Genomic DNA, 18,701 nt, shown 5'->3' on the forward strand with positions numbered 1-18,701 from the left:
TCCCTCTCGTCTACCCCCACACTAGGATTAATTGTCCAGCTATGGCTTTACACAGTTTCTGGGGGTTGATCTCAGGTCCTCGTGGTTGCCCAGCCAACCCTTTACCGACTGAGCCATCTCCCCAGCCTTTAGCATACTACTCTTCTTCTCAGAGTGGTCGAAAGTTTCCCTAAGACAATGATGGCCTCACAGAATCTAAATGGAGAAACCAGTAGATCAAATGCACACAACAGAAAATGGCTTGCGGCATCCAGCCCATGAAGTCCCACCCTCTGAGGCAGGTGGGGCTGGCAGCTGGCCCACAGCTCCCTTACCTCGATCAGGGCTCCCTTCTCCCTGTCCTCGGATCGCTTGGTGCTGTCTAGTTCATCGTGCATTTCCGACAGCTGGTCCTGCAGGTCTCTGATCTCAGTCTGGTGCTGTTCCCGCTCCATCTTCACTTGGAACAGCCTGGCAGAAGACAATGGGAGGTCTGTCAGAGAAGCTCCTGGGATCCGCAGTCCTCACCTAGTCTGACCACAGGCTTTCAGTATGTTACACGGTCACCTGTACCCCAAGACGCCTCCTCGGGACTACAGTGTAATTTGGCCAACATGTCAGATAAGAACTCTAACAAACAAATGAAATGGGATAGACTTGTGGGGACAGTTTCTACCAGAAAGAGACCATGAAGTACCAGAATTAGGACACAGAAAATGAAGAAATGCCAAAACCATGGAGAACCATCCAGTACTAGAAAGCAGGAGACCCATCAAGTTAATGGTCAATGTTGTCAGCTTGATTAAACCAAGAACTGCCTAGGAGATTAGAAAGCCCGTCTCTTGGGTGTGTTTGCAAAGCTGTTTCCAGAAAGAAAATCAGACCTTGATTCTGGAGTTCTTGCCACTAAGTTTCCCAGGATAATATGGCTGGTAGAGCCTTGGAGCTACTTTCCCTCTCCACAGGCTGAGCATTAAGTGTGAGGATGTATCACAAAGACCAGCCCATTTTGGAGAAAGTGCTCGCGCTGGGAGAGACTGTGAACCCTATAGCCTAACAAGGTTTGGAGGCTAGGCCTAGGCTTCTGGAAACCATAGTTCTTAGGTATCACATTCAAGGTTCCCAGGAGAAACCTCAGTCACTACATAACACCCCTCAGAGCCCACTGCTACTCAGCCACTTGCCAGAATATCCTCTGCCAGGGCCGAAGCTTTATAAGACAACACACTCAAGGCGCAGTGGGGTTTAGTAATTATTAACCTCCTGCTTATGTATACTGCACAACTTTGTAGGAGGGAAAAAAAGGAAAGAGAAGTTGAGTCGTATTGACAAACACTTAGAAGGCTGGGAGGTGTGAAAAGAACAGGTTTTAGCAACACGTGACTCAAGAAGGCAGGAAGGGGCAGGGCTCCAGCCGGACACTCACTCTTCCAAGTTCTTCTGCAGCTCCGCTTCACTTTCCTCCAGCCGTCTCTGCAGGGTGGCCGTCTCCTCCACTTGGCTCTGGTGCCGGGCTCGCAGATCTTCTAAATCCTCTCTCATTCTTTCTCTCTCCTCCTTGATGTTCTGACGGTTCTAACATGAGTCAGTATGATTTTAAAATACCTCTGTTGTCTATCAAGACTGAAACACCACCACCCTCATCTCCGTGTCTGTCTGTCTGTCTGTCTGTCTGTCTCTGTGGCAGGGTCTCACATAGCCCAGGCTAACAGCAAACTGGCTGTATAGACAAGGATGATCTTGAATTCCTGGTCTTTTTGTCTTCACTTCAGAAGTGCTGGGAGTACAGGGGTGCACTACCATGCCTGGGTTAGGAGGTGCCGGGCTGGAAACCAGGGTTTTATGTGTGCTGAGCAAGCACTTTACTAAATGAGCGACTCCCCTGCCCAGAAGCCCACTCGTGAACACTAATGACATCCATTCACTTGTTCATTATTAAACAACTTAATCAAACCATGTAATGAAGGTCTAGAAGTTCTAGAAAGAATATGAAATATTCATACTTAGTGAATTGAACACTTTTAAAACGAAAACACAAACACAGCTAGACCTCATTTTGCTGTTTCTGTTACTTAAGTTTAATTAAGTTTTAAGTAAGAACAATACATGTAGTTTCCTATTGGACTGCCTGTCTCTAACAGGGTTTCACTTGCTCAAAACCAACAGTGTCTGTAAGCTCTGTTGCTTTAAAAAATTCTTTGGCTAGCAGCCACCAAATTCAAAGGCATGTGCTCAAGGATGAGAGGAATGTTTCTTTTAGGGAGTGAAAATGACTTTCACGTTACCTGGACATCTCAATGTGTGTTTTTTTTTTTTTAAATCAAATCAAAACAAAAACCCCAAAATACCCTTTATCAACCAAGACAGAAATGGGAAGAAATATCAGAGCCAGCTACCTTCATCTCCAGCTGCAGCTGCTGCTGTAGTTCAGACACTTCTAGGATCAATTTGTTCTTTTGATCCAATAGATTGTTGCTTTCAGAGGGAGAATTCAGAGCCTACAATTAATTGCCAAGATATCCTTGGTTACACCACGAGATGCTTTTCTTTAGTTCTCCTCCCCCACGGTAATACTGGGGAGAGAATCCATGAGACAGCACCATCCGAAGACTCAGTCAACCATCAGCTTCGACAGAACCCTCCCCACAGTTGACTGTGATGCGCCCTCAGAGTTTATTTTACATCTTTCACCACAGTCTGAGGGACTATTTCACAGATTTCCAGCATGACTAACTAACATTTGAGGAAGGGATAGATTTATTGGCCATCTTTCTGACATATTATGAACTATTAAGATACTAAATTTAGAACACCTGTCTTCCTACTTGTGTGTGTATGTGAAAGTCCAACCATACCTATGGTTCCTGAGGTACCTTTAGAAAACAAACAAACAAACAAACAAAAACAAACACAGTCTCTCACTGGCCTTGGGCTGGCTAAATAGGTTAGAGTGAACCTGGGGATTTTCATGTCTCTGCCTTCCCAGTGATGGAAGTTGAGAAAAACAATAAAGTAGAAGGCAACTGAAGAAAGCTTCTAGTGTCGACCTCTGACCCCCACATGCATGTGCACACATGTGAACAAGTATGCACATACACATACACACACACATACACACATACACACACACACCCATACACTCCAATATAATGTACACTACCAAGAGCAAATCCCAGAGTGAACTGCGGGATTTCTATTATAAACATGTGTGGTAATATCTACCCATGGTTACAAGTGTACCAGAGGATCATAACAGGACAAGTGAAATTTCTGTCCTTTCTACTCAGTCCACTTTGAGCTTAAAATAGCTCTAAATACAGGAAGTTTACAAGGTTGGGGATGTAACCCAGTAGTACATATAATTGCCTAGTGTATGTGAAGCCCAGTGCTCAATCCCCATTGCCACAAAATAAAACCATCAATGAGAATAATTTATTACTTTAATTCATGAGGAAAAGAGTCCAATCAGAAGGATTGTGCAACTCACATTGAGTTAAGAAGCACTTGGGAAATTAGATATTATAAGCAAAATATCAGCCTTGGGGTAAGGGTATTAGAGAAGTAAGAACACCACAGAAAAAGCTATTTTAAAAAACACACCTTTCTGGTTTCTTAGATGATTCCTAAGCTATAGTGTAAGCAAGGCAAGGTCCCAAAAGTTCATCAGAAAAAAGTGTCTGAGAGATAAAGAAGGCAAGCAGCCACCACAGGTCATGCTGAGCTGCAGACAATGGAGTACAACTCAGCCAAGACAAAGCCTGGCTAGCATCTTGGTAGTCGCTTGACATCTGAGAAGGGACTATGGGTCATGCCATAGGAGCAAAGGTAAAAACGTAATGAGACTCACCCTCAGCAAAGCCTAAAACAGCAGCACCTGCAGGGTGACGGTGACCTACATATATGATTTAGCTCTTAGGAGAAAATTCAACACCCTTTGGTGGAAGAGAAGACAATCCAGCACATGTGTAAGTTGCCATCTACTACCCAGCATGCACTTAGAAAATCCTAGACGTTTAAAGAAGCAAGAAAAAACTGACCAATCATAGAGAAGCACAACAGAAGTGGAGATAACTCAGACAGAAAACAGAGACCCAGAAGAGAAGGAGGGCAAAGAGCAGTAAACAATATTCTTAAACACACAGAAAACAGTGAACAAAATGGATTTTAAAAAAGGTTCTCACACCAGTTAGAATCTAGAAACATGGTCAAATGGACATTTCAGAATGGCAACACAATACCTTAAGTTTAAGAACTCATTAGGTGGCTCTTAAAAGACTGGTCCCTGGGGGCTGGGGAGATGGCTCAGTAATTAATGCTTGCCTGTACAAGCAAGAGGATTCAAGTTTACATCCCCCAAACCCACGTGGGTGCTGAGTCAGTGGGTGGCTCGCCTGTAATCCCAGCCTAGGAAAGTAAAAACAAGATCCCTGGAATGAGCTGTAACAAAATAAGCCATACAGTGAGTTCTGGGTTTGATGAGAACCCCATAGAGTACGGTGGAAGAGGGCTCCAGGAAGATTCTCTACATCAACTTCAGGGCCTCACATACGTGCACTCATGCACACCTATATACATCCCTGTGTGCACACACACGGACACACATGAACATACATATACACATATGCACACCACAAGCACACACATGAGAAGAAGAAGATCATCTTTAAAGTAGGATGAAGAGGGTGTTTGTATTTTAAAAGAATAAGCCTTTAACTTTAGAATGTAGACCCAGAAAACAAAGTCAATGAATTTTAAACATTAAGAGAAAAGTGCATGGCTTTAATCTCAGTACTTGGGAGGCAGAAGCAAGTAGATTGCCCTGAGTTTGAGGCCAGCCTGGTCTACAGAGTGAGTTCCAGGACAGCCAGAGCTGCATAGTGAGATACTGTCTCAAAAAAAAAAAAAAAAAAAAATTGAGAGAGAGACAGAAACACAGAGACAGAGAGAGACCAAATGAAACCACAGACAGATACACACACACACACAAACACTCATGCGACACACAGAACAAGAGAGAACATAAAAAAAAAATTAAAATACATGCAACTGGACTCTGAGGAGAACAGAATGTAATAATGATATTCAAAGCATATGGCCAGAGTGCTTCAGATATGATGAGCACCAGAGACCTGGTCAAGAGCTCAGGCTAAACACAGGAGGCTGTGCTCGGGCACACCACACTCAAACTTCCGAGAGTGGAAGAACAAACAGTCAGAGCAGAGGGACAGAAGATGCATGGGTTTCGGCGGAACAATATTAAGAACGCTGCCTGCTTTCCAGGGAAACCACGGGAGATGCTGAAGCTATCAGATAAAACAATGCTTCCTGAACTAGAGAGCCTCGAACACAGGGATGAACAGAGGGCAATCTGAGAAAACAGAGAAAGCCCATTGCCAGCAGAAAAGATGACAGGACAGAGTAGAACTGTTCCTCAGGAAGGAAGAAAACAGCCTTAAGCAAAAAACACAGACACACACCAAGAATGAACGCAAGTGCAAAGTCTACAAACCAAAACACGTGAGATACAGGAGAAGCAGAGGGCACAAATGTATGGGAGGTGGTTCATGCTTCTTTAGGGACCCAGCCACAGAATGAGGGCATCCTAGACAAAGGGATATGCAGATCCAGTGTAACCCCAGACAAGAGTCCTTGTTTCAGTGCACACCTTTAATCCCAGCACTTGGGAGGCAGAGGCAGGCGGATTTCTGAGTTTGAGGCTAGCCTGGTCTACAGAGTGAGTTCCAGGACAGCCAGGACTATACAGAGAAACCCTGTCTAGAAAAAAAAAAAAGAAAAAGAAAAAAAAGAGTCCTTGTTTCTCTCTCTCTTCTCCTTGCTTTTTATTAAAGATTTATTGCTGTTATTATTATTATTATTTTAATTATGTGTATGTGTGTATGGTGCACATGTATACATATGTGTACATATGTTTCCTGAGCCAGGGTGTCTGATCCCCTGGTGCTGGAGTTGCAGTGTGAAGCACATGACGTAGGTGCTAAGAACCAAGCTTAGGTCCTCTACAAGAGCCCACTATTTACCCTTGAGCCATCTCCTCAGCTCTGCCTACCCCACCCCCACTTCTGGAAAATCTAGCATTTGTATGGAAAGGTGAGAGACTAGAATAAAAAGAAGAAAAATATAGAGTCAGAAGATAGACATTACCAGATCTCAGAGCTTATGCTAAAGCTCTAGTACTTCAACCTGTATGGAACATACAGTCATAGAACCCATGCAAGGGAACAGAGGGTGCTACCCAGGCCTTGCGTGCACTGCGGGTGTGAGTGTCCTATAGTACATACAATGAGTGTACGTACAATAATGTTCAATGTTCACCGTAGCTTTATCACTAAGAGTCCCAAGCCAGAAATATTCCCCAGAAACACACTAAGTACACACACACACACACACACACACACACACTAGTGTGTAATATAAAATGCTTACTAATAAATGTAACATTAGTGAACTTCACTGACACAATATTGAAGAGATAACACCACAAAGACAATAATCAGGTAACCAATTGGTTAAATTGAAATTTAAGAAAAATTAATCTAGGCTGTCAGTGTCACAATAGGATTACCTCAAGAAGGAGGACTTGTTTGCACACAGGGTAACTCCCAGGTGAGGGGAGCACCGTGCCTGTGATTAATGTAGGATTTACACAGTTGTAAATCTATGTTAAAAACCTAGCAAACTACACAGTTATGACTCGTGCATTTTACTCTTAAGTTTGATCCCAATAAACAAGCAAAAAAGTATTTATCAAAGAAACACCTGTTGGGTGATGTTCTCTGGGAGCCTGTGTCTTCATGCAGCCGGACACTCTATTTCTAAACCTCCCTTGCCCTGGGGACTAATGCTCTAGGACTGCCTGGTAGATGCTCATCCCCAACCTTCCACATAGTCCTGTCAGCAAATGCAAATAAATGCATTTGGGCCAAATTGGCTTTCTCCATCTAATTCCTGCCTTTCCACCAAGAAAGAGGGGCCAGATTAAAAAGTCAGTCTGGAGGCATCTTGTCTGATCTGACAGTGAATCTCAGAGGTTCTGGTTTCTTTTCTACCACCATGGAAGTGATAACAGGATGAAGCTCTCAAGGGGAATTGGCTAAAATCCTACAGCTAAGTGGCAAGGCAAGGAGATAAAAGCAGGAACCTAAGCTATATGATGCAGAGTCTTGGCTCGAAAGCTGCTGATGCAGGTGTGGGTTGCATATCATAAGCCAAGAAGAGGCCCTTCTCACCAATGCGGGGACCTGCGGGGACCTGCGGGGACAGGAGGAGAGCCCACAGCAAAATCACAGGCATGGCAAGTTGTTCCAGTGGAATGACAGCGTCCAATTTAGAATCTAAATCCAGCGCAGTGGGAGAATCACATACTGAGGAAAGGGAGGGAAGGAAGGGAGAAGGAAACAGGGAATAAGAGAAGGAGAAGAAACAAAAGGAAAGAAAAACAAAGTCCCTATCTACTATGTTGGTTCCAAGATGGTCTCAGTCCGCAGAGAAAACACTCTTAACAGTCTCTACTAGGGAATCACTTAACATCCCCCTCCCAAAAGATAAAACTCCAAAATGTTGCCAGCAAAGCATTAGATTCAGAACACAAGAAGGGGGGTGGGGGGAGAGAAACTTTAGCAATTAAAGTCAGACACTGTGCAGTGCCAGAGATCTCATCCTCCCTCCCTCAAGCCAACAGGGCTCCTTAACTAATCTTGCTAGAAGCAACAAAAGGAATGACTTAGGTAATGTAATAGCATGTGTGTCTGTCTGAAATCCATTCCTGGGCCTAGGGATGCAATTCCATTGGTAGAGTATTTGCCAGGCATAGATGAAGCCCAGAGTTCCATCCCCAGCACCATATAACTGGATGGGTAGTACACACCTGTAATCCTAGCACTCCTGAGCTAGGAGCAAGAGAATCACAAGTTCTACGCCAGCTTTAGCTACATGACGATGTCTTGAAAGAAAATAAAAATGTCTTTCACAATAGCCTAGAATGGAGACATCCTATCTTGCTCTTCCCACAGACTACCACATAAAATTACCTTAAGAAACATAAACATGGCAAACTCAAAATGCTTAATATTGTCTGTGTTGCTCTTTCAACATAGAATGCCTGCCTTCCTGCCTTCTAACAAAGAACACTCTGGCCTCAGACATCTTATTTGCAGAAGGGATATACTGACATCCCCAGTTCCGGCTGACTGCCCCAAGTCCATAATCTGTAATGACGCAATCTTAATATCAAGTCTAAAGGCTATGTCCTCCCCAGAACATGCAAGTGAATAAAAGACAAGAATAGTAGATACGATTTAAATTTAAATGCTTTACCAAAAAATATTAAATTGATATCAAGAGATAGAAGACAGTCAATCTCAGCAGCACTCTGGAGGCACAGGCAGACAGCTCTCTGTGAGTCTGAGACAAATCAGAGTTATCAGAGAGAAGGATCGGGTGTAAAAAACAACTAAAATTATATACATATAAATATCTTCTACTATACTAATATGCTAAAATATATTCATATATGTACATCTATGAAATTGCCAAAGAATATTTTTTCTTTTTTCTTTTCTTTTGTTTTTGGTTTTGTTTTGTTTTGTTTTTTTCGAGACAGGGTTTCTCTGTGTAGCCCTGGCTGTCCTGGAACTCACTCTGTAGACCAGGCTAGCTTTGAACTCTCGAACTCAGAAATCTGCCTGCCTCTGCCTCCCAAGTACTGGGATTAAAGGCGTGTGCCACCACCGCCCAGCCAAAGAATACTTTTTAATGAAAAGAAAAATTAGGTATATCTCCTGAAAGCTGTGTATAAACAAATTTTAAGTTCCCAAGTCAGAAAAATGGTTGTGTGTGTGTGTGTGTGTGTGTGTGTGTATACATTCACACACACAGAGACACCACCACCCTCACCTTTACCCTCACAACATAGTCACAGGTATGCTGAGTGCTAGAGAAGACAGTAGCCGATACACAAAAATATTCTGTTTCTACAGCAGGTCGTGACACCTTTGCTGTGATGACTGGCTTTAGAAGTATTGCAGACTTGGGATTATTATTTAGGGACTGAAATATCTGCATGCATATAATAAGATATTTTATGAAGACAAGTAAAAGTTTAAAATTCATTTAAACCACACATATTTCTAATACACAGACCCCAGAGGTGGTTTCATTGTTTTTTTTAGCTTTCTACATGAGAAGAAGTTTATGTCCATGTTTCTGCATGTGGGCAGTGTTGACCTTTCCACACCTACCACATCAACACTGAAGCTTCCGGTCTCAGGGTATTTTGGATTAGGATGTTTATCCTGTGTTTAAAGCCTGGGTATTTGTCTGAGGCACCACTTGCTGCTTGAGAGGGAATCCCACTCACTGCACCAACAGACAGACAGCTGAAGAAACCAGTCCCTCTCCACATTTTGTGTTCAACACGCCTTGCAAATACAAAAAACATGACTTACCTGATTGTATCCTTGTGCACTCCCTGCTGCTCTGGACTTCAAAGTCTGGATTTTCTCAAAGACCAGGTTCACTTTCCTTTTGGTGACATCCTCGTTGTCTGTGCCTCTGCAGGACAGCAGCAGAGAGGACGTCAAGAGGGCCAGCCTCAAAATGTCCCAAATGCCTGCACACGCACATCACAAGCCCCTGCAAGTGGCCGGAGTACACTGAGGCTTCAGACAGAGCCAGTGTTTGATGGGCAGGAGGGAAGGGCATCCATTACCACTCAACCCGAGACATAGATGTTCATATCCAAATATCTGTTCATGGCAGATGCCCAATCACAATCAAGCTCCGCGAAAATACAGTAAGCTCCCGCTTACTCATATTTCATGTCAAGTACACTCATATCTGCTCCAAAAGGAATCTCTCTCTCTCTCTCTCTCTCTCTCTCTCTCTCACACACACACACACACACACACACACACACACACACACACACACACCTTTAAGTTACATAGCCTATGTTTTGGAAAAAGACGCCCCAAAGCCAAAACTGCCCAACAGCAGTGCTTTGCCTGCACTTCCGCAGTTAATAAGACCGTTTTACCACACCCCTGGCAATTAAAGGATTTAAAATAAAATTCTTTAAACAGGCACCTGCTGCAAACTTCTGTCTTATACTCGTCTTTCAACAAATCAAATGAGAAGGAAAGGGAAGAGAGGGGAAAGGTAGGAGAGGAGGATGAAGAAACCGGGAGAAGGGGGAGGAAGGTGAAGGGGGAAAGAGGTAGAGGAGGGAGAGGAGGAGGAGGAAGAGGAGGAGGGGGAAGAAGAAAGAAGAGAAGAGAGGAGGCAGGGAGAAAGAGAGGGAAGGGAAGGAAAAGGAGTTTAGAAACCAAAAGTTCCTCTCCCTTAATTTTACAGGTGAAGCCCTTCCCAGGCAGTATTTTAAAACTCTGTGGTCATTTTTATGCCCTTGGGTTGTATTTTGAACCCACTTTGTCAGCTCTGTCATGCTGACAAGCCACTCATAAATCACAGAAGACAAACAGCCAGTGTTGACAGCTGCCTGTCTCAGGTGCCGGATCTTCAGTCCCTCTTACTGCAGAGCCTGTTTGGGCAGAGAACCCAAGTGGCTAGGACAAGTCTCTCAAGATAAGAAAGGCAAACACCCTGCTCTGAGATGCTTGACGTGCTTAACAATCCTGGAAGCCCAGGCCTGGAGCAGGCCTCTCTCCGGGGAAAGGACAAGATTCTGTTTGTAACTTCCAATAAGGGAGGAGAAGGCGCTGGAGGCATGGAAGACCTCGTGGTGGGGCTGAGCCAGCTCAACACTGACACACTGGTAGATCTCCTCATCTCTGAACTTGTTTTGATGCAATAAAGGTTCTTTTTAAAACATTGATTTAAGGCAAAGAGTATGAGTCAGTGAGTTAACTCCTGAATTTGGATCCCAGCACACACATAAAAGCAGCCCCAGCGTTTGGAGGCAAATCCTAGGGCCTTGCTGGCTAGCTATGCTAGCAGAAAATTGGAGTTCCAGGTCCAGTGAGAGATCTTGTCTCAAAAGAATCAAGGTGGAGGGCAATAGAGGATACCTGGCTTTGACCTCTGACCCTCATGTGGGCACGGATGTTGAATGTACCTGTACACACATGCACACATATGCACACATCACAGCCACACATACACACAAATACAAAATCTCCATATTTTTGTCATTGCTTTTTAAAGAATGCCCTTCCCTGTCCCCTACACCTAGTTTGAAGCTGCATCCATAGAGACAGAGCCCTCCAATGGCTCAGGGAGTAAAAATTAAAAATAAAGCCCCAAATACAAAGTCAAGAGCCCTGTTAGAAACAGCAATGACTTTGTTCTTTAAGGAAAACCACCCACCCTTCTTTGAGGTAATTATAAAGGATCTGCTTGGCGGTCTCCTCGTTGGTTTGTTGTGTGAGCTCCTGCTGGCCCTTTAAGAGATCTGGTGTGGCCTGGAACATAATAAAGTATGTTATTAGACCAGGATGGTGACACTCCCAGGAAGATGCAACAACCTTGAAGCAGAGGCTTCTAGTGCACTCCTTTCCAAAATCAACTGGTATGGTCAGTATCCTCAGCCCAGCAGCGCTGAGCTTTGGATCCTTGGGTGAGGGACTTCACATTCCCTGGACTTCCTCAGTGCCAACTGAGGGTTAATAGCAGTGCTCACACAGCTGGTGCCATGCTACAATATCATAACGCCTGGAACTTACCAGCCTTATCACTGTTTTATTACTGCGATTATTATTTTTTTACTACTACTGTCAAAACACTCAGTGTACCACTTAGAATCTATCACTTTGTAATTGACCTAAATTAGGATTAACCTAATTTTTCAGACTAGAAACCAATCCAGTCACTTCTATGGACTCTTCTCAGAACCTATGTGTTAAAACTCAGTCTATATACATCCTGATGTCACACTCTTAAAGAGAAATGGCTCTCTCTGTACTATTCGACAGGGAAGTGTGCAGAGTGAACCCAGTTGCACTCAGAGTAACCTAGAAAGCTATATCGTTGGTAGTGGGACATAATCTTAATAAAAATAATAATGCAAAATGTGCAAGGGCTCTGAGTTCAATCCCCAGCACACGTGTAAAGGCCAGGCACTGGAGATGACTAACATCCCAGCACGGGGCAGGTGAGAAAATGTAGCTGCATCAGTGAGCACCAGGTTCTATGAGAGATCTCATCTCAAAAAGTAAGGTGGAGGGCGACAGAGGAAGACACCTGATGCTAACCTATGCCCTTCCACACACACATGTGCCTGCACACCTAAATACGTGTACAAATGTGTACTTACACACACAACATCATCAAATGTACTGTTATTGATTCAAGATGTAGGACACTCATTCCTAGGTACATTGCTTAGGCCACTTTGAACAGGGTGTTACCTGAGTACTAGAGTCGGAAGGAAATGTCTTCACTGAAATTTTCTTGGCACCGGAATCAGATGTGGCAGCCACAGCCCGGTTCTGTAACATCAACGTGGCAGTGGCTATTTTGATTTCTTCCTCTTTTTTATTCTGTGCTGGAAGGGAGGGAGCACATGCCCCCATGTTTTCCTGATTTTCTTTGTTCAGAACTTTCCCATCTTTGTTCTGCAGGGGAGGCTTGGGGTGGGCGCCCTGCAGCTTTGCTAGTGTGCTGGGGCTGTGCCTCCCACGGTGCTCCTGGCCCACTGACCTCTGCGGGAAGACCTGGGATGGCCGAAGGAGGTGTTCGCTAGACTTGCCCAGATTCCTGCTGAACTCTGTGAGGTATTCTGCATTTCCCTGGAGACCAAATGGAAAGGCACTATCTACACTTCGGGATCTTTTCCTGTCGTCGGGATTGATCCTGTTTCTCTTCCCAGACCGTCCTCTTCTCTGAAGGCCAGGCTTTTGGTCAAATTTTTCAATTAACTGGTCCACACCAGGAATTGAGCAGGTGTCGATGTCCCGCCCAGTTCCTGGCAAGAATGGAATATACCTTCTGTTTTCATGGCGGTTGACGCTGTCAGCATGGATGGCACATTCCTGATCATCAAGTAAAAATTTGTACAAGGAAGTGGCTGAAGTGGGAGTCGTGGATGACGAAGAGGATCTGCGTGACCGAGCTCCATCCAGGATGGGTCCCGCGGAATCTTGTCGCCGGAAGGGTAGTACATCTGGCCTACTTTTCTTGGTTTCAGAGTAAGCCTGTGGGCTGGGGGCAGTTGGAGACTTCCGTCGAGGGGAAAGGGTCTCCTCTCCCATCCCCTCCTTGGCACACCTCTGAACGTTCACACACACTGAGGTCTGCTTTTGGGGGTCTTCTATGACCACGGAGCTGCAGAGACGGATTGCTGTCATGTTGGTCTTGGCTAAATCTTCCGAAGTAGGGCTGTTGGACTGGGAACCGCAGGGTTTGGGAAAGCAGCTCCGGGACTTCTTACAGTGGGCCCCTTCCTCTGTTGCATTTCTCAGCCAGGGACTCTCAGAAGGGTGATGCGTCTTTGAATTCACCTCATTCTTTTCTGGGTCATATGGCTGCAGAAGCTCAGGGTGCCTCTGAAAGTTGAGCACGTGGGGTAGCTTTGTGGGCCCATCTTTGCGTTCTAGAACTCCATTCCTACCCTCATGGAGAGAAAACAGCTTCTGGCCTCTTATCGTGCTGGTTTGCAGGTATGGGTTTTCTGGAAGCTGCAGTTCTTCTGGAGTGCTCTCCTTTAACACGGTCCCGTTGCTTGGATGTAGGGACAGGTTATTTATCATTGAAGATGGAAACGATGCCCCTTTTTCAGGGAAAGGTGTGCCTGCTAGACACCGTTCAGTGTTATTCAGGACTATGTAAGGGTGGCCATCAATTCCCTGGACTCTGATACTGACACCATAGGAGCCTGCCTTTGAGGTCTGGGAATTCCTTGGCTTTGGAGTGTCATCACTGGCAAGTCGGAGGTGGACCCCGTATTCCTGCTGTACATGTTGGTATTCACCAAAATACAGCTCCATGGTTCACTGTCCCAGCTGGCGGGAGGGAAGAGGACATTACATCAGGATCCCATCTGTTCAGGCAAAGTCTGGGATAATTAAAAGGGGGAAATGTCAGGGTTCAAAGCCAGCTGGACATGATTTAGAGACTTCAGAACCCATGGCTGATCACTGCCCCGTCCTGCACTCCTTTCTGGATGTCCTTGAGCCCGTGTGATGACTGGCTTGCCAGCACTGGCTACAGTCCTGGCCTGAGGGCAGTCTCTGGTGTAATGACCTCACCTCTGGCAGAACTCCCCTCTAGTTTCCAGCCATTCTGGTCAATTTTTCCCTTAGTAGGTTTCCTCACACTTTATCCTATTTATCTTTAACCAAGAGGGTGTTCTGGTTGCCAGCCATTAAGAGCAAGGTACTTTTCCATGAAAATAGTTAAAAGCTAAAGGAAATCAGAGGCTCATCTTCAGTCTTCCCTTCCTCTGTCAATTTTCCTCTCAAAATGCCATCAGCCCTTTCTAATGAACACCTAACTTTAAAATCTTTGTCATTTATCTTGTGTATGCATATGTGTGTACATGTGTGTAGATGCATGTGTGGCACAGTAAGAATATGACCAGAAGACAACATGCAGAAGTCAGGTCTCACCTTCTACTACTTAGTCCCCAGGTCACTAGGATTGACAGCAAGCACTTTGCCCCCTGACCACCCAGCCACCCACCTCTATGCAATTCCTCCTGTGCTTCCATTTCCCGCTCTTGCTACTAAATATACACGAATATTTTAGTTGTTTCTTTAAAAGAAAAAATAGTTCTTGGGAATGGAGAGACGTCTCAGTGACGAAGAATGTTACTATTCTTACAGAGGACCCAGCAATCATGTCAGGAGGCTCATGGCCACCTGTAACTCTAGCTGGAGCAGGCCCAATACCCTCTTCTGGACTCTGAGGGCACCACACTCACAACACATACAAACCTATAAGCATAGCTCCTCTTGGGAAAAGCCTATTCATTGGCAACCCCAACTACAAGGAAAGATGGGGAAATAAAGTCTTTAAAACCGTTGACTGTCCACTGCAGGGCTACATATGCTGGGCTATTGGTGTCACACAGCATAACAGCTGCCGTGGGTCCCTCTCACTCCATGCACCACTTGCTCTAGGTCCATTTGTGTTACCTGATGCTGCTGGAGTCAGGGAGAGGTGCAGGGAAAAGCCAGCCCTATCTTCAGGGTGTTGAGAACACTCTGAGGGCTAACCGCTCCAAATCTCCAAGTCCTTAAGTGATTCCCTGGATGCTGACCCTTCTCCCCTGCATATCTAATCTAGGGCTGCATCTCACAGCCAGTCAGCCAGCAGCACGCTGCACATATGTGAACTTTCATTCTGCTAGTGCAAGGCCTGCCCCTCCATTGGTCTTGGCACCATGTCTAATATCTCCACCCACATTCTTTAGACGTTGTGGGTCTCAACGTGTTGATTCCTTTACTATCAGGAGGGCTGGGGAAAGGAGATAAACCTTTGAACTTAACTTGCTAGTTTTTATTACATTCGTTTAATATATCTAGTGTGTTTATGTTTATGTGTGTGAGTGCACGCACCATGCCAGGGCACACATATGCAAGTCAGAGAAAAATGTATAACTTCCTTATACTATTTAGGCTGTAGGGTCACACTCGGGACATCAGGCTTGACAACAAGTGAATACCTACTGAGTAAATACCATCTTGCCTGCCCTGGCTTGATAATTTTAGTGATAATGGACTGTTTCAAAATTAGTAGCATATACTAATTACACATAGTGGGCTTCATTATGACAGTCACATACATGTATATGTTTTCCCCATGGTCACCCTCATTACCCTCTCATGTCTCCCTGGAGCCAATACTCATCCTTTTACCAACCAGTCCCCCTTTTAGGGGTGTGTGTGTGTGTGTGTGTCCCAATGGTTTGAATTAAACCAGCTTACAGGAAGGGCTGCTGGTGTCTTGAAACAGAGCGAGTGGGCAGGAAGGCTCTATTCTAAACACTGGTGCCCTTGCTTAGAGCCATGAAGCAATGCATGATAGACAGTACCAAACTCACCAGCCATATCTTGACCCCTTTCTGCAGCAGCATCACGGGATTCTTTTTCTGTTTTTAAAAGTCCATTACAACTGTTCAGTGGGTAGTGCTGGGGACCAAACCCAGGGCCTTCCAAGTGCTAAGTAAACAGTCTACTACTGAGTATACCTCATCCCTCTGGATTTTTAAAAAAGATTCTCTACAAATGAACTCATCCACTGGGGTACTGTTTTGTGCTCTATTTACTAAATAGGGCTTCTTTTTATTCATTCATAGTCTCCTCTTAAGCTCATGCTGACTCTTCAATGAAAAAATTTCTGATATTTATTAATGAGAAGCCCAGCTAGGGTTTCAGGGGCCTTTGCCACAGTTATTATGATCAACACTAATTACATTTCAGTCTTTGAATATGGCCAGCATGGTTTATTCCCACCCCAGCCTCAGGTTGGTAAAGCAATCCTCATTTCTGAATCTCATGAACCATCCACAGTTCACATTCACAACAAACCTTAACCCGACATTTTCTCAAAATGATATTTCTCAGCTGGGTGCCCTAAGCAAATGTAGATTTCCTACCCAATCAATGTATAAACACTGAATTAATGAATGAATGCATCTAAGGACAGCTGTTCTCCACTTCCGGGCACCAGGCCTGGTGTAAAAGCCTAACACACATCACAGACACGTTTGCCCCATCAGGCAGCTCCACAAAGGGTTTACATAATTTGGCAGTAAACGCTGATCAATTGCCAGGATGCAACATTGTAGCACTTTGGCAAATAAAAGTGGTGTTTTGAAGTGGAAATAAAGCTCTCTGAAAAGGCTGCTGAGTGATGATAACAGCTTTAGTGAGGTCTATGGGTATGTATGTGGGAACAAAGACTCAACTCTTGGCAGAGCTCAAAACACATGCCAGATGGAGACATGTCCTCTCTCTGGGCCATCACACATGATCAGCAAGCATGAATAGTCACGTAAGGCTGGTGCATGTGTCCCCGCCTCTCCACTGTAACGCCCCATGCCCTTGCCAGGCACACCAGAGGGCATCCTGTCTCATGAGAAAAGGCAGTCAGACCATCATAAATCTTATTTCAGCTTCCTTTCCCAGGAAAACGATGCCCAAGCAATCGGTGTGGTACCTGGCATCAGAGTTCAGGGAACTCTGTTTGTTCTGAGTGGATAATTCCACTTTGCTATATGAGTTATTTAAAATACCAGCTAAGAGGGAAGTGGAATGGTAAAGAGCCTTAGTGCACCTTTGAGAAAGTCCACGAAATAAAAAGTGAGCCATGAACCAAAAAGTAATTTCCCCTGAGTGTGATGCTCTGGCTGACTGTCAGAGGGAAGCCACTGCCAGACTAATAATGAACAAGTTAAAACTTCAAATGACAGACAACACATTTACTCCTAAAGGGCAGGCCTGAAGGGGCTGGTTGGAAGGCAGGATTTTGTGGGGGGGGGGGGGGGGGGGGGGGAGAATATCCACACTAGAACCTCTACTGAAAGGGAGGCCTAAGAGCTTGCTTAATCAGTAAAGTGCCTGCCACACAGCATGAGGACCTGGATTCAACCCTCAGAACCTACATTAAAAAACAAACAAACAAACAAACAAACAAACAAAAAAACCTAAGGAGGAGGATGGCGTGAACTTGTGATCCCAGTGCTGGCAAGCAGATTTCTGGAGTTTGAGGGTCAGAATTGGTAAATCCCAAGACAGTAAAAGGTCCCTGAGTTGGAAAACAGATAGGTGGCACCTGAGGAATCACACCCAAAGTTGTCCCTGGCCTCCACGTGTACACACACACACACACACACACACAGAGAGAGAGAGAGAGAGAGAGAGAGAGAGAGAGAGAGAGAGAGAGAGAGAGAGAAATAAGAGTGAGCACTGGAAAACTAAGATGAACAAAATGTACATCCACATCAGCAAGTCCCCAGATTGGACTTAAGAAAGAAAAGCCATGGCCTTTCTTAAGCAACGCATTATGTGCCCTGGGTGCTTCCTCAGTGCAAAGACAGGAAACGGACAAGATTTTCATGATTCCCAAGCAGCCTCCTGGCACCCAGAAAGCCTGAGGACGCTGTCTGGAAAATGAAGGTGAGGTTTAAAAAAGAAAGAGAAGCTCAAAGGAGCTTGGGCTTTAAATAACCCTAACAGCAAAGTTTTCTGGTTTTAAAACATTGGTAATTGTTTTTCAATTTTGAATATATGTGTGTGTGTGGGGGGGGGTCTGTACACCTGAGGGAAGGTGCTCTTGGTGTCTATGGGGCATCAGATTCTCTGAAGCTGGGGTCATGGGCAGTTAGTTTTGTGAGCTGCCTGATGTGAGTACCGGGGTTAGAACCTGGAGTCTCTGCAAGAGCAGCTCTTAATGTCTGAGCCATCTCTCGAGCCCAAGTCTTTCGGCTTCAGGGGGTAAGGATCACTACATCCTTAGCACTGAGTACAACAGCTCTCTGTCAAGTCAACCTCAGCCAAAGGGAATGACACAAAAGAAGGAGATTATGAGAAGAGTCCTTCTAACAGGGTTGTAGACCATAGCAACTCAACTGCGGTATCAGGGTCAGGGTCACTTGGACTAACCTGTACAACATACACATTGAGCTATGTGTATGTGCCCCCTACCCTCCAGACACCCACTTTACCCTTCTGTGTGGATGGGTCTGGCTGACCCACATTCTCCATTGGTACCACACAGGTCACCTCTCTGTTTATGGCATTTTA

At 44.9% G+C, this 18,701-nt stretch overlaps 1 protein-coding gene across 2 annotated transcripts in view; it reads right to left on the reverse strand.

The window, feature by feature from the left end:
- The window catches only part of Cgnl1 (cingulin like 1), a 103,675-nt gene extending 89,725 nt beyond the window's left edge, over positions 1-13,950 (reverse strand). Inside the window, exons 1-6 of one of the 2 annotated variants that reach the window (XM_028771379.1) lie at positions 12,363-13,950; positions 11,323-11,417; positions 9,444-9,549; positions 2,376-2,477; positions 1,406-1,554; positions 315-450 (exon numbers count right to left, since the gene is read on the reverse strand). In XM_028771379.1, coding sequence (XP_028627212.1) covers positions 315-450; positions 1,406-1,554; positions 2,376-2,477; positions 9,444-9,549; positions 11,323-11,417; positions 12,363-13,940 — 2,166 coding nt within the window. In that variant the 5' untranslated portion in view covers positions 13,941-13,950. The remainder of the gene's footprint in view (positions 1-314; positions 451-1,405; positions 1,555-2,375; positions 2,478-9,443; positions 9,550-11,322; positions 11,418-12,362) is intronic. The other variant, XM_028771380.1, reaches the window with a different exon arrangement.
- Positions 13,951-18,701: the final 4,751 nt, after the last annotated feature.

This window comes from Grammomys surdaster, unplaced genomic scaffold, assembly GCF_004785775.1.
Source record: "Grammomys surdaster isolate TR1022 unplaced genomic scaffold, NIH_TR_1.0 206, whole genome shotgun sequence".
NCBI lineage: Eukaryota > Metazoa > Chordata > Mammalia > Rodentia > Muridae > Grammomys > Grammomys surdaster.